We start from the raw sequence: 22,340 nt of genomic DNA, 5'->3' as shown, positions 1-22,340 counted from the left end.
TGGCACTGTTTATTTTCAGCTTCCTTTCAAAATAGAACAGCAACAACTGTTGTTTTCATCTCGTATTGTAGTTTGATGTCTTTCTGAAGCATCTTCATGCATAAATGCACCATAAACTCACCTCTTTTGAGGTTTACATCCAAAGTTGTTCCAGTGTTCAGCTGTTTCATCTGGAAAAAGAAAATATACGGGTAGAACAATGCCTTGAGAACTCAGCAAGACATCTCAGAAAGAGGACAGCAAAAACAGCGACACGTTAGTGTTTTTCCTCTTGATTTATTCTCCTTGTGTAATCTGAGAATGCTGTACAGCCTGAGTGGAAACATTCAGAGCACTGAAGTTGAAAACAGTGCGAGCTTTGGACTGACACAGTTTACACTTTCCTAGCTGTATGGATATAAAACTGGACAAAATGAGAACTTTATGGATGTTTCTTTTCCTCAGTGTTTTGGGAAGAGCTATCTGGGGTTTCCCACAGCGCTGTACAACTGACAGCTATTTACAAGGTTGGTCAAGTGTGTAACTGATGTTAAAAGTTTAAGGCTATTAAATAATTTAATATGAGACATTAGTTATATGCTATGTAGAATTTCAAAGACTTGCCGGAGTTCATAGTTTGGGGTCAAAGAGAATTTACAGTAGGGAAACGTTTACATGCAAGTCTACTTTGTGCATAAACAAGGTGTTTAGATCTGTTTTAAACTTAATGGCTGAACTCCAACTCCCTGAATAATTCCTGTGTGCACTCCTTTGGCTATAAAGTGATGGCTTTTTCACCATATTACCATTTGGAAATCAGGCAATAATTTATTTTTCTGTATTTTACGCCATCTAGTGTTTTACACTCTATAATTCTGATTTTGAAAATAAATATTTCCTCCCATGCAGGACAGTGCAGAACTCCTCCTGAGGAAAAATGTGAGTTAACAAAGTTGTGTGTTTGTGTATGTGGGTGTGTGTTCCTTACAGTACAGCCTATTCTATCCAGTTCACATACTCATTATATGTGATCACATGTGGAAAACACATGAACGTGCATTTCAATCCCTGAAAATACATGTGTGAATAATATGAGCAGGTGAAAATGTGAAATAAATAAATCATGTGTGAAAACTATGGTACATTAATAAAAACACATGCATGTGTGACGTGGCCACATGTGAAAATGTGCACATTTCACATTGCACAGGTGTACAGCTGATTAGTCACAGATGTAGTAAAAGTAAGTAAGAGCATAAGAATGTAAGCCAAGGAGCTTGAACCTGCTCACTGAATAAACTAAATAATGACAGGTTCAGCTGGTATAAAGCCTCACCCTGTATATACATACTGTATGTCATCATCATCCTCAGTCCTCTTCATCCAGTGTGGGACATAAAGCCGCCACTAATTGCTTCCATTTTTGCCTGTCCTGAGCAATATGTTGTGCTTTGGCCCAGGTTAGGTTTAAAGGAGAACTGAAGGCACATTTTTTTATTATCACAATTCTATTTATCTCATTTTATTAAATACAGGAATGCATTTCTGACAGCTATTTTGTCACTGCTATAGCAAGTTATGAGTGTTTGAAATATGCTCTGTAATATATCAGTCCATATGTCAAAGCAATGGCCGTAAACGAGATTCGTTGAGACCTGTGCGAGACTTCGTAGGACGGAAGTAAAACGTACAGCGGAAATCAAAGTGACCAACATCTGCCAACGTTGTCAAAAGACGCGCGCGCCCTCTTACGAGTGCTGATATAATCAGGCCGGAAGTTTTGTTTGTTTTGATAGGAAAGTTTGAAAAAAGTAGGCAGTAATCGTCATTTAAACTCACGTTTAAAAGTCTCACACAAGTCTCATGAAGATCGTGTGGATAAGTAACGCCTGCCGTGAACCAAACAAACTAACTTCAACATGGCTATAAACCGAATAGGCCGATAAGTATAATATGTAATTGCAAGTCGTTGCCAATACGAGTCATGATATAAGGTTACTAAAATCGAAAATGGAATTGAATAACACGTTAATTAAGAAATAAAGCAAGTTTAAAAATGACTTCAGTTCTCCTTTAACTCATCCAGCTCTGATATTATTATTCTCCTCCATGTTGTTTCTGGACATCCCTTCTTTCTCTTACTGGGTGGGGTCCACCTTAGAGCAACCTTAGGGGATGCGGTACTGGTCCATTCTCAAGACATGGCCAAGCCAACGAAAACGGCGGCACTTAATTTCATTAACACTGTGACTTCTTGTCCTTCTGTACAGATCTTGGTTGGATATTTTTACTGGCCAAAATATACCACAGATTTTTAGACATCTATTGTGGAACACCTCCAATTTTCTCACGTCACTTTGTACGACTCGCCAACATTCTGAGCCGTATAAGAGCACTGATTTGACATTGCTGTTTAAGAGTTGAATCTTAGTATGAAGACTGTACTGTTTTGATTTCAAGATGGGATGTAGTCTCACAAAGGCATTTTGGGCTTTCCCAAAATGTGCCACAATGTCTTTGCTAGCTGCATTATCAGTGCTCACAATACTTCCCAAGTATGTGAATTCCTCCACCCTTTCAAGAGGTATATCATTTACTATGATAGGTGTAACTGTAGTTGGGTTGATGTACATAGTTCGTGTTTTGGTAGTACTGATGTTTAAACCAGTCTGTTTTGCAAAGTTATGCAGTCTTTTGGTTTTCTCTTGGAGATGGTTATGGTTGGAGGACAAAAAGGCTAGATCATCGGCAAAGTCTAGATCTTTGAGCTGGGAAAACATAGTTCACTGGATACCCCTTGGTTTATCTGCTGTAGTTTTACGCATAATCCAATCGATGGCAACCAGAGGTGGAAAAACCCGGGTGCAGAAAGTAAAAACCCTGCCACGTTTTTGCTCCAGCCAATTCATTGAACCAGCTGATCCTAATTACCACATCCCCTAAGCCAGGTTGATGAGCTAATTGGTGAAATCACCTTGAGAGCACAGGCAGAAGGAAAACCTAAGCAGGACTTTTACTCTGTCAATCCAGTTTTTCCACCTCTGATGGCAACTAGGAAGAGCATCGATGAAATGATACAGCCCTGTCGTACCCCAGATGTTACAGGGAACCATTCGGACAAGCTTCCATCAAGGATCACACTGCATTCAAATGGGCATTCTGTATGTCACAATAACAATTTTGCTTGATTTAAAAAAAAACTAATTAAACTGATGATGTGGCTATACCACAAGTTAACGGATATTTTTCTAAAGCATTTGGATTCGTTTCTGCTGTAGACTAATACGTATAATATAACACACCACCAGCATAAATGAAGCCCATGTGTTTACAATACAGATGTTAATGTTAACATCTGTCAGAAGGCCTGCTTTGTAAGAATGATTCAGTGCAAGTTCCCAATGCTCACATGACCATATAAAATGTCACACAGAAAAGAAATGAAAAACATCTGTTACTTTTTTTCCTGAAAGAAAAAATGGAAGCATGGTTGTCCCAGAGATCTTAATACTAATATATACAATTAAGTATCAGGGCCATAATAAGAACAGTTTCGAAAGTGACTGGAACAGTTGAAAATTTGGCAAGAAGAGGATACATGAATGAGGTTGCCAGTAATTCTGTCCTGGACTGTATTTCTCATTCATAATCAGTCAGAGAAATGAGCACCAGTGAAGTCATGTTGGAACACACATACAGCTTTCTATTGTACGAGGTAATAACCATAGTGCAGCTATCCCAGGAAAAGCCATTTCTCCAGCTTTAATGGTGGTATAATGTAAGCAGAAAATACCACCCCAGCAGGTATTATAGTACTGCATACAAATTATTATCTACACTGAAACATGTAATTAAGTACTTGAGCTTTCGTTACTATTAGTATTATATTGTGTGTTTTTCTTTCCCCTTTCTAGCCAAATGTACAGATATCATGTTGACCTACTGTAAAGATATGTCCTACTTCACCACCATGTACCCGAACCTCCTGGAACAAAAAAGTCGCAATGAGGCTGAGCAGAGTTTGGAGTATCTGCTTCTGACTGTAATTCATTCAGTGTTAAATGGAGAGTGCAATCCAGATATACGCATGCTGGGCTGCTCCATTATAGCACCACGCTGTGAGAACAACAAGATCCTGAAGCCCTGTCGCAGCACCTGTGAGAGGGTGCACAAAGCCTGTGATCGCATGTTTGAGCGCATCGGAATGGCCTGGCCATACTTTCTAGACTGTGATCGCTTTTTTGTTAGTGAAGAGGAGGGCTGTTATGATCCACTGGAAGGCCTGAGAGGTAATATTTAATCTGATCACTTGTTTCATACACTGAACAAACAAACATTCTTTAGCCTTCTTTCTCATTTGAGTGCACAAAATACCAGGTATGACTGTCATTCACAAATACAGCACCTATCATGTGATATTTTGCGTATGACCAATTGTAAATACACTCTTACAAAAAAAGGGCTTTGCTCAGTGTATGGTTAATGATTCCAGCTTTTTAGAATGCTTAATGAAAAGAAAACCCTTAAATCTGCTGTCCTAGGGTTCTATATGGTACTATACTTTTAACGAGGGACAACCTGAAGAACCCGAGATTGAAATTTTTGCTAAGAATAAAGCAGTAAACCTAACGAACACATTGTGTGAGTCCCCTTTCATAATCAGAAGCTTGTACTTCCATCTAGCACCATATAGCGTTCATTGATTTGTCCCAGACAGGTTCTATGTAGAAAAGTAGAACTCTAGCTATTAAAAGACCTTTTTTTTTTCTACAAGTGTAAATAGAAATGCATTTAAATAGCATGCACTGACAGTTATGGATAGGTCTACAGTATATACAGTGCATATAAAAATTTAAACACTTAAAATGACAGATTTGTGTGATATAAAAAAAAATAAAACCAAGATAAACCATATCAGATATTTGTCCATCTTTAATGTGATATAACAACCCAAGTTAAAAGAAAAAACAAAACAAAGAAAAATAGAAATGTTTTGGAGAAAAAAAACCTTTGAATAACCTGGTTGAATAAATTTGCACACCTCTTAACTAATTTAATTCCATTCTTACATGCAAAAATGCTCCAGAACTATCCAGCTGAGAAGGGTTCTCCTGTGCACTGCCCTCTTCAAATTGTTCCACAGGTTTTCAAGAGGATTTATATCTGGGCTCTGACTGGGCAACATTCCAAATGGTTGATCTTCTTCTGAAGCCATAAATTATTTGCCTTGGATTTGTGCTTTGAGTTTTTATGCGAGAAGCTGAACATTTCCAGCTGTCTAACAGATGCCTGCAGGTTTAGTACCAAAATAGATTGGCACTTGAAGCTATCCCTAATTTACTCCATCTCATCTTGAGCCCTAGTCCCAACTGGAGAGAAGCAGCCCGAGAGTATGATGCTGCCACCACCATGCTTCACTGTGGTTATGGTGTCCGTTAGGTGCTACAAAAATCTACCTTGGTCTGATCAGGTCATAGCACATATTGCCACATAGTTTTGACAAAATCTGGGTGACCTTGGATATTTTTTTTGTGATGAAGGGCTTCCATCTAGCCACTCTATCCCCAGATATCAAGAATATGAGAGATTGTTGTCACATGCAGGTAGTGACCAGCACTTGCCAAATATTCCTGCATCTCCTTTAATGTTGCCATAGGTATTTTGGCAGTGTTTTTTTGTCTTGTCCATTTATTAATTTTAGAGGGACGTCCTATTCTTGGTAATGTCACTATGGTACTCCATTTTCCACTTGTTGATGGCCTTCATATCATTCCATGGTACATCAAATGTTTTGGAATTTCTGTTCAATATCTTTTGATAATGAGATTTCATACATGCGTTGCGAGCTTTTTGTGGACTATGGCACAAAGAAAATCCTACAGAAACAGTTTATCTTTATTTGTGATTAATCAGAATCACTTAATTGATGACAGATGTATGCAAATTACCTTTAAACATGAGTTTTGAACATGAACATGATTGGGTACTTCTGAGTACGGTCACACGACCCATTATAAAAGGTTGTGCACACTTATGCAACTAGGTTATTGTATGATGTTTTTCCTCCCAAAAGCATCTCTTTTTGTTTCTCACTCAAATTTTGTTCCCAATCAGAGAGGGTTTCAAGCAGAACCACTTTAGGAAGTAAAGAACACTGAACTATCCAAAGTACCCTTGAGAAAGCCTTTTTTAAGATTATGTAGTCAGCTGATTTCCTCATTGAGCACCACTGATTTTTGATCTACAAAAAGTGAACTTGTACAAAGAGTACAATAATGTGAAATTCCATCTGTGAGTGGTGCAGTTCAATGCAGTCAGTATTCAGCAAGCAGCTTAGCAATTGGGATTTGCTCAAGCTTCAAGTCAAAAGTGATCTTAAAGCTTGGGGTGTAAAGTGATCAGCTGATCTGAATTCACCTGAAGAAATAACTCTGTTTGTACCCACCTTTCTGTAGTTTATAAGCAGTGGCGGATTTAGCAAATTGGGGGCCCCAGGCAAAGGTATGTATGGGGCCCCCCTCATCCGATCCGAAACAAAAAAAAAAAAATGTACCGACTGCATGGTGGATAGGCAGGTAAAGCTAATCTATAGGAAAGTAAAGGTTGGAGAGGAGAAAAAAAACATTCCCCTTTAAACCCTGCATACACTTCTTTACTCCAAAATGAAGATGGAAAGCAGAGAACACACAAAGTGCACTACACAAACTAATAGTCATGATGGAACCCAACAGAGAATAAGATTTCAGATAACATCTGTCTTTGCCAAAATGCCAGGAAAACCAGCACTGTTTATTTTTTTTTTAAAGATCAGAACATTTCAAACAATCTATAAATAAAACTATGTACATGGTTTTGTGTGTGTGTGTGTGTGTGTGTGTGTGTGTGTGTGTGTTTCTCTGTGTGTGAGAGTGAGTGTGAGAGTGTGTGTGAGTGAGTTAGTGTGTGTGTGTGTGTGTGAGTGAGTGAGTTAGTGTTTGTGTGTATGTGTGTGTGAGAGTGAGTGAGTTAGTGTGTGTGTGTGTGTGTGTGTGTGTGAGTGAGTGTTTGTGTGTGTGAGAGAGAGAGAGTGGGTGAGTGAGTGTGTGTGTGTGTGTGTGTGTGTGTGTGTGTGTGTGTGTGTGTGTGTGTGTGTGAGAGAGAGAGAGAGAGTGAGTGAGTGAGTGAGTGAGTGTGTGTGTGTGTGTGTGTGTGTGTGTGTGTGTGTGTGTGTGTGTGTGTGTGTGTGTGTGTGTGTGTGAGACAGTGAGTGAGTGAGTGAGTGAGTGAGTGAGGGGAGGTAAGAAGTGTGGACTGAGGAAAGATGAGGTGGCATTTGGCTCTAAGCAACTCCATATCCATGTGAATGTATGTGTCAGTGAGTGAGTGAGAGAGAATGAGACAGTGTGAGAGAGAGAGAGTGTTCTGTGTGTGTGAGACAGAGAGGGTGAGTGAATGAATGAGAGAGTCTATGAGAGAGAAAAGAGAGATTGTTCTCCACATCAGAGTCCTACTTGTTGATGTCTTCTCACAGGTCTTCACACGTACAACCCCGATTCCAAAAAAGTTGGGACAAAGTACAAATTGTAAATAAAAACGGAATGCAATGATGTGGAAGTTTCAAAATTCCATATTTTATTCAGAATAGAACATAGATGACATATCAAATGTTTAAACTGAGAAAATGTATCATTTAAAGAGAAAAATTAGGTGATTTTAAATTTCATGACAACAACACAGCTCAAAAAAGTTGGGACAAGGCCATGTTTACCACTGTGAGACATCCCCTTTTCTCTTTACAACAGTCTGTAAACGTCTGGGGACTGAGGAGACAAGTTGCTCAAGTTTAGGGATAGGAATGTTAACCCATTCTTGTCTAATGTAGGATTCTAGTTGCTCAACTGTCTTAGGTCTTTTTTGTCCTATCTTCCGTTTTATGATGCGCCAAATGTTTTCTATGGGTGAAAGATCTGGACTGCAGGCTGGCCAGTTCAGTACCCGGACCCTTCTTCTATGCAGCCATGATGCTGTAATTGATGCAGTATGTGGTTTGACATTGTCATGTTGGAAAATGCAAGGTCTTCCCTGAAAGAGACGTCGTCTGGATGGGAGCATATGTTGCTCTAGAACCTGGATATACCTTTCAGAATTGATGGTGTCTTTCCAGATATGTAAGCTGCCCATGCCACACGCACTAATGCAACCCCATACCATCAGAGATGCAGGCTTCTGAACTGAGCGCTGATAACAACTTGGGTCATCCTTCTCCTCTCTAGTCCGAATGACATGGCGTCCCTGATTTCCATAAAAAACTTCAAATTTTGATCCGTCTGGCTACAGAACAGTTTCCACTTTGCCACAGTCCATTTTAAATGAGCCTTGGCCCAGAGAAGACGTCTGCGCTTCTGGATCGTGTTTAGATACAGCTTCTTCTTTGAACTATAGAGTTTTAGCTGGCAATGGCGGATGGCACGGTGAATTGTGTTCACAGATAATATTCTCTGGAAATATTCCTGAGCCCATTTTGTGATTTCCAATACAGAAGCATGCCTGTATGTGATGCAGTGCCGTCTAAGGGCCCGAAGATCACGGGCACCCAGTATGGTTTTCCGGCTTTGACCCTTACGCACAGAGATTCTTCCAGATTCTCTGAATCTTTTGATGATATTATGCACTGTAGATGATGATATGTTCAAACTCTTTGCAATTTTACACTGTCGAACTCCTTTCTGATATTGCTCCACTATTTGTCAGCGCAGAATTAGGGGGATTGGTGATCCTCTTCCCATCTTTACTTCTGAGAGCCGCTGCCACTCCAAGATGCTCTTTTTATACCCAGTCATGTTAATGACCTATTGCCAATTGACCTAATGAGTTGCAATTTGGTCCTCCAGCTGTTCCTTTTTTGTACCTTTAACTTTTCCAGCCTCTTATTGCCCCGTTCCAACTTTTTTGAGATGTGTTGCTGTCATGAAATTTCAAATGAGCCAATATTTGGCATGAAATTTCAAAATGTCTCACTTTCAACATTTGATATGTTGTCTGTGTTCTACTGTGAATACAATATCAGTTTTTGAGATTTGTAAATTATTGCATTCCGTTTTTATTTACAATTTGTACTTTGTCCCAACTTTTTTGGAATCGGGGTTGTACATGGTGCACAGCCAGATGTAGGAAAATGTAAAATAATAATTAAAAAAATTGTCACCAACTAACAATATGGTCATCATCATCGGTGTCAAAATGGCCATCACTGGATAACTCTTCCACCTCATTTGTGTCAACGTTGACACTGTCAGTGATGGAAGGTGGCAACAATGTGTCTTGCTTGACGTTATCCTCCTCAGCTAGTGCCACTTCACAGCAGCTAGCTGCTGCTGCTGTACCGGCATCATGTTCAACATTTTGAATGACGTTGACGTTGTTGTCGCGGTCTCTATTGCTAACAGTAGTTGTAAAAAAGTTTCCCAACTTAGGCAGCATTGTCACATATTTCTCAGCATCTTTTCGCTTTTTTTTTTTTGATCTGCTTGGGTAACTCCTTTTCATTTTCGCGTTGTTCAGACTCCGGTCACTATGTGTTTACCTTTCGCGCTGCGCTGCGCAGCATTATGGACTAGTCCATTTCATTGTGAAAGTATGGGGTGTATGTGTAGGGACAGATAACCATGAACTGGACATTTTAACTACTACTTCAACGTATTTCTTAGGAATATTAGTAAAATGTACCATACTTTTGAAGTGTTCATGAATCATGATAAGGGGCTTTTTCTTTTTTTTGAGGTTGGTTGGGGGCCCCCCTACAATGACCGCTGGTGGGGGGCCCCAAGCAGCTGCCTACCTATGCCTCTATGTTAAGACCGCCCCTGTTTACAAGTAATTAATCTAACATATATCTCTGCAAGTGCGATCACTACTCATCTCACCTGCTCTGCTGCTTTCCAATGCATTATTATACAGATTTTCTATCTAAATCTTAAATTTGCTCAGCATTTTCTCCCTTAAGGACAGTACTTTTAGAATATAAGCAGCAGACTGACTCAGCAGGCAAAATACTAACAGATGTTTGAAACCTAATTAATCCCACATTGAAAGTTTTTGATGTTTGATGCAAGGCATACTTTAAAAGGAAGAACATTTCACTGTGTTTATCTTGTTCATATGTTTTGTCCTGGGTCATTTAAACTAACTGACTATGCAGCCCAGTTTGTAGTGTATGACATGGTCAATGGATATTTCTATTTTACTTCTATTAGTTTATGGGGTGGCACGGTGGTGTAGTGGTTAGCACTGTTGCCTCACGGCAAGAAGGTCCTAGGTTCGAGCCCAGCAGCTGACGAGGGCCTTTCTGTGTGGAGTTTGCATGTTCTCCCCGTGTCCGCATGGGTTTCCTCCGGGTGCTCCGGTTTCCCCCACAGTCCAAAGACATGCAGGTTAGGCTAATTGGTGGCTCTAAATTGACTGTAGGTGTGAATGAGAGTGTGAATGGTTGTGTGTCTCTATGTGTCAGCCCTGTGATGACCTGGCGACTTGTCCAGGATGTACCCCGCCTCTCGCCCATGGTCAGCTGGGATAGGTTAAGATAAGATAGCCTTTTATTATCCCACAAGCGGAAATTTACATTGTTACAGCAGCAAAATATATAAAGAGAAAAAGATAAGGCAGTGAATGAGTAGTACAAAAGTACTAAGTATACAAAAAAGGATATATATAAAAGAAATAAACTACAAATTTAGAGATAAAAAAAGGTTCCAGCTTGCCTGCGACCCTGTACAGGATAAGCAGATAATGGATGGATGGATGGATGGATGGATGGATGGATGGATGGATGGATGGATGGATGGATGGATAGTTTATGGGGTGGCACAGTGGTGCAGTGGTTAGCACTGTTGCCTCACAGCAAGAAGGTTCTGGGTTTGAGCCCAGTGGCCAATGGAGGCCTTTCTGTGTGGAGTTTGCATGTTCTCCCCGCGTCTGCATGGGTTTATTCCCCCATAGTTCAAAAGCATGCAGTTAGGTTAACTGGCTACTCTAAATTGTCCATAGGTGTGAATGGTTGAGAAAAGAAAACCTCTATAATAATCTGGTAGAAGGCAACAGGAAACCACTAGTGTAATCCTTCCTTAGAGACTTTAATGGCTGAAGCCGTCAGAGCGGACCTACCATCAGACAGAACACAGAAGAAGAAGAAGATTACTGTATGGTGTTTTCCTTGAGTATGCTGTTTAGATTAAAAGGCAAAACATTTCTACATTTAAATACTTACACTATAAGGCCAAAGTATGGATGTGGACACCTGAGCATCACACCCATGTGGGCCTTCTCCAAACTTTTGCCACAAAATTGGAAGCATACAACTGTCTAGAATCTCCTTTTATGCTGTAGCTTTATGATTTCCCTCCACTGGAACTAAAGGACCCAAACCTATTCCAACATGACAATGCCCCTGTGCACAAAGTGAGCTCCAGGAAGATATGGCTTGCCACGGAAAAGCGTGCACTCATGAAAAGTGCAATACCTTCAATGTGTCAATCTTAGCCCAATCTAGGTTACTTATATGTATGCTTATATAATTCCAATTTGTTTGTTTAACTTTTTATACTATTTTATTTAAAGAGAATGAGGAGCTTGAAATGGATAGCATTCCAGGAGAGGAGTCCTCATCAAGAAGCCCCTTAACCTATCACTCCAACACACAGATGTTCAACATTCTCAAAAAGACAGCGGAAGAATGCTCTCACATTTCAAGGACATACAGCATTGGACAGAGCGCTGAAAAGAAAGACCTGCTGGTAATTGAGTTTTCAAGCAACCCTGGAGAGCATGAACTATGTAAGTGATTCAAAAGCAATAGCAATAAGATGATTCAGTAAATGCAGTGGAGCACAAATGAAATCTAACATCTTGTTCTGTAGAGCACAACTCTAGGCTGCATTGAACTTTTTCATGAGTAGTTTAAAAAGCCTCCAAAGACAACACTATAAACACACAACACAATAGCTTTTGTGGAAAACAGATCCCACACCAAATATTCACTGTTAGTGGCCTATTTCTCCACAAAGCTAGTTGTTTTTCTGTGTCTTCTCATTTGTGAAGTGGAACCAGAGGTCAAGTACATTGGGAACATGCATGGAAATGAGGTCATGGGTCGAGAGCTGCTGATTCACTTGGCTCAGTACCTGTGCTCTGAGTATCTGTTGGGAAATACACGCATCCAGACTCTCATCAACACCACACGCATCCACATTCTGCCCTCCATGAATCCTGATGGCTATGACTTAGCCCTTTCTGAAACGCACAGAAGTTTTGACTTGGATTATTATGAGGTGAGAGCCCATTAACTCTCATGTTCCACAGATTCCAAGTAATGCATTTACTATTGACGAATGTCACGATTTGAAGAAAAGTCTGCATTTCCTTCTTTCTATCCTGATAGACGAAGTTTGTATTTTATTGCATTTTGATCTAACCTGCTCACAGTCAAGCCCATCTGAAGGTGTCTAGGATTTCAACTGTCCTACTTGAATCCTACTTCCCTGCAAACTTTATATCCATGTGAGCCACTGGACAAATCTCTTCAACTGCACTGATGTAACATTAGCCTTACAATCTGTAGCTTCAGAAGATAGTTTCACAGACATGTCTTTGTCCTGACAGGGATGATAAACAATGTTATTTTGTTACACAAGCAATACAACATATTACTAAAAGACCATTCTGAGAGTTTAGGATGCTTTTGAGGTAAACCACTGAGGTATGCATGGATTTCACACAATGGTTTACAAGAATTTGCGAGTAATAGGCACATGTGATTTTAATCATTGCTGCTCCAAAAACACTCATATTGAATACTTTCAAAGACACTTTAAAAGCATTTTACAGATAACAAGTCGATTAATTGCCATATTAAATCTACAGGACGCCATATATACTGGGTATTTAGCTGGCCGTTACAATGCCCAGAATATAGACCTCAACAGGAATTTCCCAGACTTGACATCTTCTGTCTACAACCAGCGTCGACTCAAGTTGTTTCGCAGTGATCATATTCCCATCCCAGACTTATACTGGCTTGGTAAGGTAGGAGTTCACCATCCTTATGTATAGAAGCACCACAAAATTCATTTACATCTATATTCAAAGGTGGACAAAGTACCCAACTTCATTACTTAAGTCAAAGTACAGATCCCACTGGTCAAATGTTACTCCGATACAAGTGAAAGCTGTCCAGTCAAATTTTTACTGAAGTTAAAGTACTGAAGTACTTGCTTTTAAAAATACTTAAGTCTTAAAAGTACTTTTTCTGTCAACACATCGTTGTTTTATTGTCACAACACTTATAATACCTAATGTCTCTGAAGCAACTGACTAGATTCTTTTGTGAATTCACAAAATGAACGTATACTGTGCCATCATGATGGTTTAATGTTAAGCTAGCTAGTCAGTGAAGCGCCAACTGACATGCTCGCAAACTCTTTTCAAACTCAAAATCATACTGGGTAGCTAATGTTACTAGAAAAGAAAGATTTCTATCCATCCATCCATTCATTATCTGTAGCCGCTTATCCTGTTCTACAGGGTCGCAGGCAAGCTGGAGCCTATCCCAGCTGACTACGGGCAAGAGGCGGGGTACACCCTGGACAAGTCGCCAGGTTATCACAGGGCTAGAAAGATTTATATATTTTGTTTATTTGGCAAGATTATGCTAGAACATATTTCTGAAAGGACTTCAGATAAGTTAACGTTATTCATGTTAGCGTAACTCTGTTTTTACATGCTAACTAACAGTGTCCAAGTTAACTAGCTATGTGTAAACGTTAGCCATGGACAAGGTGATGGCAACTTGGCAGGCAAATCCATAGAAAGTCATTTGACTAACAGACTGTGTCGCTATTGCAATGTTATCACTAGCTCTAAAAGCACAGACAACTTCACTGCAAGCTTTTTCTTGGAAAAAAAAAGTTTATACCTCAATATGCTTCCACAGGTTGGATGGCAAGTTTTGTAGGACGTGATGTGATTAGTTTTAGGCAAGCAAAGCAAACATTTAAAACGAAACAAATCTTTAATCCTTGCAGAAAACTGAAACATGGGTTCTAGGTAGGGCCACGAGTGCATGCATTCCCCAGAAGAACCACCTCCTTCCATTCTGTCATCAACTGATCATGTTCAAATAATGCTACTGAGAAATCATTGAACTTGATTTTGTACAGTCTATGGATATGACATGACCCTAGTGATTACTGATCGGCTGTCTCAGTGTCACCTGAGGAAAAAAAACCAATCGTGTTTTAGAAAAGAAAAAAAACCCATCCACTTTCAAAGCCACTTCAGAGTAACAAGTAATGAGGACCTTGATAGAAATGTAGTGGAGTGAAAAGTATATTTGTCTTTCAAATGTAGTAACATTAAAGTTATAAGTTTCCAAAAAAAATAATACTCAAGTAAAGTACAGATACTCAAAAAGCGTACTTAAGTACAGTACTCAAGTAAATGTACTTCGTTACTGTCCACTTCTGTCTATATTATATTTATGACAACAAACCAACAATTTTAAAAAAATAATATTTTTGTAATGATTTTTTTGTGTGCGTGTGTGTGTGTAAAGGTTGCTCCAGAGACATATGCTGTTATGAAGTGGATACGGTCCATTCCATTTGTTCTGTCTGCTAGCTTTCATGGAGGAGATCTGGTGGTGTCTTACCCTTTTGACCACTCAAAACATCCTTTCGGAAAGAACATGTTCTCTCCCACTCCAGATGAGCAGGTGACTCCTGTCAGCTAATAGGCAAATTTCATCACTGCATTGTTGTACCACTGCCATGAATAAGTACTAGTTACAAACTACAACAAGCCAACTGATGCAATGCAAGCAATACAAAACTCAATATAAAAATACAGTTGCAGCGGTGTTACACAAGATATTTGAATTGCAGGTGTTCAGGCAGTTGGCCAGGATTTATGCAAATGCCCATGCCACAATGTCCAGTCAGGACACAGAAAGATGTGGTGGCAACTTTGCTGATAAAGAAGGGATTGTAAATGGGGCTCAGTGGTACAGTATATCAGGAGGTAAGCATGGTGAAAATATGTTACAGGCTATTACTTTAATTAATATTGCCATGATCATGATGTAAAATTAATTCCCACCTTCCTTTTTATGGCAGGAATGGGGGACTTTAATTACCTCCATACAAACTGCTTTGAGATAACAGTCGAGCTGGGCTGTGACAATTTCCCAGAAGAGAACGATCTATATACAGGCTGGAGAGAAAATAAAGAGGCTCTCCTGACTTTCTTGGAGTCGGTAAAACAAACATTGCAGAAATAAAAAAATAAAAAATCATAAAAAAACGTGTAATTGTATATCATAAAATATGCAATGTGTAGTTTATTGGCTAGATTAAATGCCAATAAGTAAGTAAGTAAGTAAGTAAGTAAGTAAGTAAGTAAATAATAAATAAATAGGTTTATACCTGCAATAATAAAAAGATTAGTTACTTAATTTCAAACTTTTCTTGACATTTTTATGACCCAGAAATTAGCCATACCCTCAGCTAGAACAGACCTGCCCATCTCTTCCTTTATCAGTGCACAAGTTTCAAGCAGGAACACAGATGTGACACGAGGTTTTAAAGCATGTTAGTCACTTGAGTGAAAAACAGTTAACAGAATCTCATCTTTAAAAGCTACTGAAGGGCTATTTTACTTAAAGGAGATATGCAGAACCTTTATTTTTAAATACATTTCTGAGTCTATCTCCATCCTTGACTCTTGTATGTTGCATAAATGGGAATAAATAAAAATATTTTTGAGAGTTAAAATTGACTGCAAAGTTGGCATTCGAGCTGCCCCGCTGAGCCAGCCAGCCCTGAGTGTGTGATGTCACAACGGGAACCGGTGCTGTAGACCAAAGCCAGACTCGGCAGGTGAGAGTGGTTGCAGTGGCCTCTTCATTCGGATTTATTGGAGACTCTTCGGATTCCTCAGATAGTAATTGTGATGGTCCTGAAATTGGAGTGTGTGTACATGCTACTGCTACACACATAGAACCATCAGAAAGTGAATCCGATAGTAACATGTCGGCCACGGAGGCCCCCACCTTACGAAATAAAGCCAGAGAACAAAGCCGTCTAGAGAATTGGATGGAATTGAACTGACAGTCTCATGTGACTCTCATTAAAACAGGGTAGGTGTTATAACTTATGCAACATACATGTACATGCATGCATTTTCACTGATAAAACGTAAAAGGCTCATTAAATAATCGGATGAACTGAGACAATCACATTCTGAAGCAAGTTAAATAATCTTATACCGGTAACTTAAACACACAATACAAGTTACATGTATTAATCTAAATGCAGGAAAACAACGAGTGTTGTTGTTGTGATATAACCAAATGAGAGTCGGAGCTTACCCGTCTGTGTTCTCACTTCTTGAAGGCCGATTTTGTGGCCAATTGTTTTGAAACAATCTGACTTTCAGTTCTTCGTTCAGTTCTTTGTTCATTCACTTCTTCTACAGAAGGCCGAGATATTGCTGCTGAGGCAAGCATATCCAGCGGAGAAATCTGACGACTGGTCCACTCATTCTCCATTTTCTCCTTACTGAGTACTCCGCCATTACTGCTCGACTCACACTCTGGGAGAACTGGTGCAATTGAACTTACTTTCCTTTTCTTGTAGTTTTCTTTTCCTTTAATTGTTGGTACTGCACCCTCTTTCAATACGGACTTATAGCCAACGCTCCTCAACAGATCAGAGGTTTCGTATGAGTCATCAGTAAAACATGCCTGTGAATTTCTTGCAAAACGCGTCCAAATCTTTGCAGTTTGAACATTCTTGGGCCATGAATGCAACGTAAATCCACCTTTTGTCGTGTTGCTGCACCTGCCAGCAACACATCTACGTGGCATGGCGATAAATTAGCTCAAAATGGAGGATCGGAGTTGCAGTCAGCTCTGTGTTTTAGTATAGCAGAAATGGCGATGAGACCAATAACTTCCTGCTGTGACGTCACAGATGTCAAGGTCATTCACTCAGACCGCTACCTATATGAATCACTTTAATCGTAAAAATTACTATATTAGATTTATTGTTAATGCTTAAAACTATTCCTGTGCCATTCTTGAGGTCTCAAGGCATTTATAAACAAAAAGTGAGGCCATGGTTCTGCGTATCTCCTTTAAGTGGTACATGACTAACCATGTAGGACTAAATAACTGTTGTAAATTTAGACACTGTCAATTTTATGTCAAATAAAATGGATTTAGACACTGTCTAGATTTCATATTTTACTGACCCTCAGTGCTGTATCTTTTATATTTCAACAAACAGATATTAATTATAATTTTTTGTAAATACAGTATCTTTGGGTGGGAAAAAGTACATTTATCAGTCTTTTAATGTCATTATGCATCAGCACTGACTCCTGGCAGTGATTGAATTTGATGGTATCTTTAGACTCTAGTCTATTGACACCGAATGCTGTAAATGCAAACTGTAAACAAAAATATATATTCCAGGTGCATATGGGAATTAAAGGAATTGTAAAAGACGAAGATGGCCATGGCATTAAAGGAGCCACTGTATCAGTCAAAGGGATCAGGCATCACATCACTACAGGTATTAATGTAGGAATGATTAAATACATTTACGTAATTTAACATTTGTTCTATGTGTTTATTACTTAGATATGCATGCCGTTTCCAATCAATAGATAATGGTCTGTCTATATTTGTATTTAGTATGACCTTTTGTTTAAATGTGCATGTCTCCCTGTTTTATCATATCAGCTGAAAATGGGGATTATTGGAGACTGCTGACACCAGGCACCCACATTGTCATTGCCTCAGCACTGGGTCATAGCAGAGCCGTGAAGAGGGTGTACCTCCCTGCTCACATGCAGAGTGCTGGTCGAGTGGACTTTGTGCTGAAGAAAGTGCCACTGGATCCAGATATTAATGAATTACACAGCCTTCGTTTGGATGAATATAAGCGATTTGACCCTTATAACCAGCTGGCACGGTATTCCAAACTTGAATCTAGGCAGAGGGAGGAGGAGAGGGAGGAGAAGCCATGGTGGTGGTCCTATTTTACACAACTTGGTTACCGAAACCCCTCTTGGCTCCTGAGGAATTAGCTCCATCTAGTGCTCTCAAAGTATCTTCATGGTCTGCTCTTGGGTTAGTTTGAAGATCATCTTTAATGGGTGCATTGTAGACATATAAACCATAACACAACAATCTATATGAACACAGCTACTGAGATTTCACAGCATGGTCTACAAAATAGCTGAAACAAGCCTATATAATTTCACCCCAAATACCCATTATCTATATCTGTATCAAGAAAAAAAATCGATCTGAATAAACTTACAATGGTGCTTTAAAGTTTGTGAACCCTTTAGAATTTTCTATATTTCTGCATAAATATGACCTAAAACATCATCAGATTGTCACACAAGTCTTAAAAGTAGATAAAGAGAACTCAGTTAAACAAATGAGACAAAAATATTATACTTGGTCATTTACTTATTGAGGAAAATGACCCAATATTACATATCTGTGAGTGGCAAAAGTATGTGAACCTTTGCTTTCAGTATCTGGTGTGACCCCCTTGTGCAACAATAACTGCAACTAAACATTTCTGGTAACCGTTGATCAGTCCTGCACACCGGCTTGGAGGAATTTTAGCCCATTCCTCCGTACAGAACAGATTCAACTCTGGGATGTTGGTGGGTTTCCTCACATGAACTGCTCGCTTCAGGTCCTTCCACAACATTTCAATTAGATTAAGGTCAGGAATTTGACTTGGCCATTCCAAAACATTAACTTTATTCTTCTTTAACCATTCTTTGGTAGAACAACTTGTGTGCTTAGGGTCGTTGTCTTGCTGCATGACCCACCTTCTCTTGAGATTCAGTTCATGGACGGATGTCCTGACATTTTCCTTTAGAATTTGCTGGTATAATTCAGAATTCATTGTTCCATCAATGATGACAAGCCGTCCTGGCCCAGATGCAGCAAAACAGGCCCAAACCATGATACTACCACCACCATGTTTCACAGATGGGATAAGGTTATTATGCTGGAATGCAGTGTTTTCCTTTCTCCAAACATAATGCTTCTCATTTAAACCAAAAAGTTCTATTTTGGTCTCGTCCGTCCACAACACATTTTTCCAATAGCCTTCTGGCTTGTCCACTTGATCTTTAGCAAACTGCAGACAAACAGCAATGTTCTTTTTGGAGAGCAGTGGCTTTCTCCTTGCAACCCTACCATGCACACCATAGTTGTTCAGTGTTCTCCTGATGGTGGACTCATGAACATTAATATTAGCCAATGTGAGAGAGGCCTTCAGTTGCTTAGAAGTTACCCTGGGGTCCTTTGTGACCTTTCCGACTATTACACGCCTTGCTCTTGGAGTGATCTTTGTTGGTCGACCACTCCTGGGGAGGGTAACAATGGTCTTGAATTTCCTCCATTTGTACACAATCTGTCTGACTGTGGATTGGTGGAGTCCAAACTCTTTAGAGATGGTTTTGTAACCTTTTCCAGCCTGATGAGCATCAACAATGCTTTTTCTGCGGTCCTCAGAAATCTCCTTTGTTCATGCCATGATACACTTCCACAGACATGTGTTGTGAAGGTCAGACTTTGATAGATCCCTGTTCTTTAAATAAAACAGGGTGTCCACTCACCTTCAAATGAACTGCTAATCCTAGAGGTTCACATACTTTTGCCACTCACAGATATGTAATATTGGATCATTTTTCTCACTTAATAAATTACCAAGTATAATATTTTTGTCTCGTTGGTTTAACTGGGTTCTCTTTATCTACTTTTAGGACTTGTGTGAAAATCTGATGATGTTTTAGGTCATATTTATGCAGAAATATAGAAAATTCTAAAGGGTTCACAAACTTTCAAGCACCACTGTAACAATGTTGTTGTTACACTACTTTAATATAAAATGGGTGGAGAAATTATTCTGAAGAGAAAGTAAATGTAATGCGTCAAAATCTTCCCCAATTAAAGGTGGAAATATCCAGCCAAAATGCACTGAATTGAAAGTAATATAGTTGCTACTTTTAAGTATTAAAACTCAAAATAAAGATAACTCATCTAAAACAATTAGAATATACACTTTATTAGAAACACTCATCCACCTGCTGTTTTATGCAGTTCTCTAACCAGCTGATCCCTTGACAGCAGCATGATGCATAAAATCATACAGATACAAATCAAGAGCTTCAGTTAATGTTCACTTCAAACATCAGAATGGGAAAAATTGTGATCTCTGGGTGTTGGTGCCAGATGGACTGGTTTGAGTATTTCAGAAACTGCTGATCTCCTGGGGTTTTCACACACACAACAGTCTCTAGAGTTTACACAGAATGGTGCGAAAAACAAAAAACGACAGTGAGCGACAGTTCTGTGGGTGGAAACATCTTGATCATCAGAGAGGTCAGAGGAAAATGGCCAGATTGGTTTGAGCTGCCAGGAAGGATATAGCAACTCATATAATCACTCTTTCCAACCATGGTGAGCAGAAAAGCATCTCAGCATGCAACAGCAGAAGAACACATGGGTTCCAGTCCTGCAGCCAAGAACACGAATCTTAGGATCAAGAACAAGTTCCTATTAAATTGGCCGGTGTGTGTAATTGTCCTTTTATAGCATCTACACAAGTTTACCTGAAAACATTATTCAATCTCTGTAAGTCTGTTGGTCTCATGCTTCGCTAATGCTTTGTAGTTTGCTGACAAATTAATCAGAAATAAAATATATGAACTATATTTTAAATAACTAATGTTTCCTCTTATGTAGAATTTCACTTGCTAGCCAATTACATTACATACTGGAATCCAATAATCTATCCTGGTATTAGCAAAGGAAACAGGAATTTAACTAAGGTGAATATAGATAGTTAATGTCAGCAAATTATATTTTCTATGAGTCTTGGCTTACTTGAGCATATTGAAGCATTTTACTGTGATAGGGTTAGGGTGTGTTCATCCTCAAATTCCACACTGCAGTCCAGCAGCTTACCCATCTTCAGGTGCGTATGGGTAGCTATAGCGCTAACATCGATGAACTTGATTGGATGCTATGCTGAAATGATCAGATGCTAAACGGAGCCCATTCTATTGATAAATAGTGTACAGACATTGGATAAGAGAAGAAGAGACTTTTAACATTTGTATTCAGTAATTCTACAGAAAAATGTAAGGCGTGCATTTGGAAATGTAAGTGTACAAGTATTCAGTTTCAATAATACAGGAGTAAATAAATAATAAACAAATAAATAAAGTAGTAGAAAGTAAAAATCACTGAAGTATTTTCCACCCCTGAATATAACAACCAGTATACTTACAGCACTTGATTTATTGTATACATCATTGTATTACATACAAGACGCTGACTGGAGAGAGAATAAAGTTTGGGTTAAGAAACTACACAGTGTGTATCTGTTATGTTATTGGGAGAGATTTTTTTTTTTTGTCCACTCGCCAGAAAATCAGTAGCTGAGTTAGTAATGAACAGAGACTTACTCATGTAACGATCTCTGGGCTCGTTTGGTTTTCCTGTTTTGTGTTGGCTCCTCTCACCTGAGGCCTGTCTTACCTGGTTCAGCCTCTACTTAAGATCAGTTTGGCAGATACGAGAGAGAGATAGAGAGAGAGGAAGAGAGAGGAAGAGGCAGGTGGCATCTGTCCTTTTTTTTTTAAAGAAAACTCAAGGATCAGATTAAGTCAGAGTTAAAAACTGTTTGATTTGAGAAGAATATTTTAGTGACGACGCCAGACCTGCCTCTCCCTCTGAGCCATTCACAGGCCAGTTAACTTTTGAGCAGCAGAAGGAGTTGCTCCAGTTGCAGATAGAGCATGATAAGTTTAAGTATCAAGCTTATCAACTTAAAATTGATTTAGAAAAGGCCAAAATGGACTTGCAATACTTTAAGTTTAATCTTCTAAAAGATGGGGAAGGCGGCACGGTGGTGTAGTGGTTAGCGCTGTTGCCTCACAGCAAGAAGGTCCGGGTTCGAGCCCTGTGGCCGGCGAGGGCCTTTCTGTGTGGAGTTTGCATGTTCTCCCCGTGTCCGCGTGGGTTTCCTCCGGGTGCTCCGGTTTCCCCCACAGTCCAAAGACATGCAGGTTAGGTTAACTGGTGACTCTAAATTGACCGTAGGTGTGAATGTGAGTGTGAATGGTTGTCTGTGTCTATGTGTCAGCCCTGTGATGACCTGGCGACTTGTCCAGGGTGTACCCCGCCTTTCGCCCGTAGTCAGCTGGGATAGGCTCCAGCTTGCCTGCGACCCTGTAGAACAGGATAAAGCGGCTACAGATAATGAGATGAGATGAGAAGATGGGGAAATATC

At 39.5% G+C, this 22,340-nt stretch overlaps 1 protein-coding gene across 1 annotated transcript; it reads left to right on the top strand.

Moving 5' to 3' along the window:
* The first annotated feature begins 246 nt into the window (after window positions 1-246).
* Window positions 247-18,350, top strand: LOC132894692 (carboxypeptidase Z-like). Its single transcript, XM_060934837.1, has 11 exons — window positions 247-506; window positions 889-918; window positions 3,894-4,268; window positions 11,572-11,787; window positions 12,052-12,281; window positions 12,874-13,035; window positions 14,564-14,722; window positions 14,892-15,027; window positions 15,123-15,262; window positions 17,483-17,582; window positions 17,753-18,350. The coding sequence occupies exons 1-11, from the start codon at window positions 392-394 to the stop codon at window positions 18,097-18,099; spliced, it is 2,010 nt and encodes a 669-aa protein (XP_060790820.1). The 5' UTR covers window positions 247-391; the 3' UTR covers window positions 18,100-18,350.
* Window positions 18,351-22,340: the final 3,990 nt, after the last annotated feature.

This window comes from Neoarius graeffei, chromosome 1, assembly GCF_027579695.1.
Source record: "Neoarius graeffei isolate fNeoGra1 chromosome 1, fNeoGra1.pri, whole genome shotgun sequence".
In the NCBI taxonomy this organism is placed as follows: Eukaryota; Metazoa; Chordata; class Actinopteri; order Siluriformes; family Ariidae; genus Neoarius; species Neoarius graeffei.
The sequence above is the reverse complement of the archived record's forward strand: the minus strand, read 5'-3'. Positions and strand labels throughout refer to the sequence as shown.

Bases quoted from the DNA above. Each gene is read 5' to 3' on its own strand.
- LOC132894692 (XM_060934837.1), top strand. From the start codon at position 392: ATGGATATAAAACTGGACAAAATGAGAACTTTATGGATGTTTCTTTTC. The intron at 14,723-14,891 runs GTGACTCCTGTC...TTTGAATTGCAG, and splicing joins CTCCCACTCCAGATGAGCAG to GTGTTCAGGCAGTTGGCCAG. The intron at 15,028-15,122 runs GTAAGCATGGTG...TTTTTATGGCAG, and splicing joins GTGGTACAGTATATCAGGAG to GAATGGGGGACTTTAATTAC.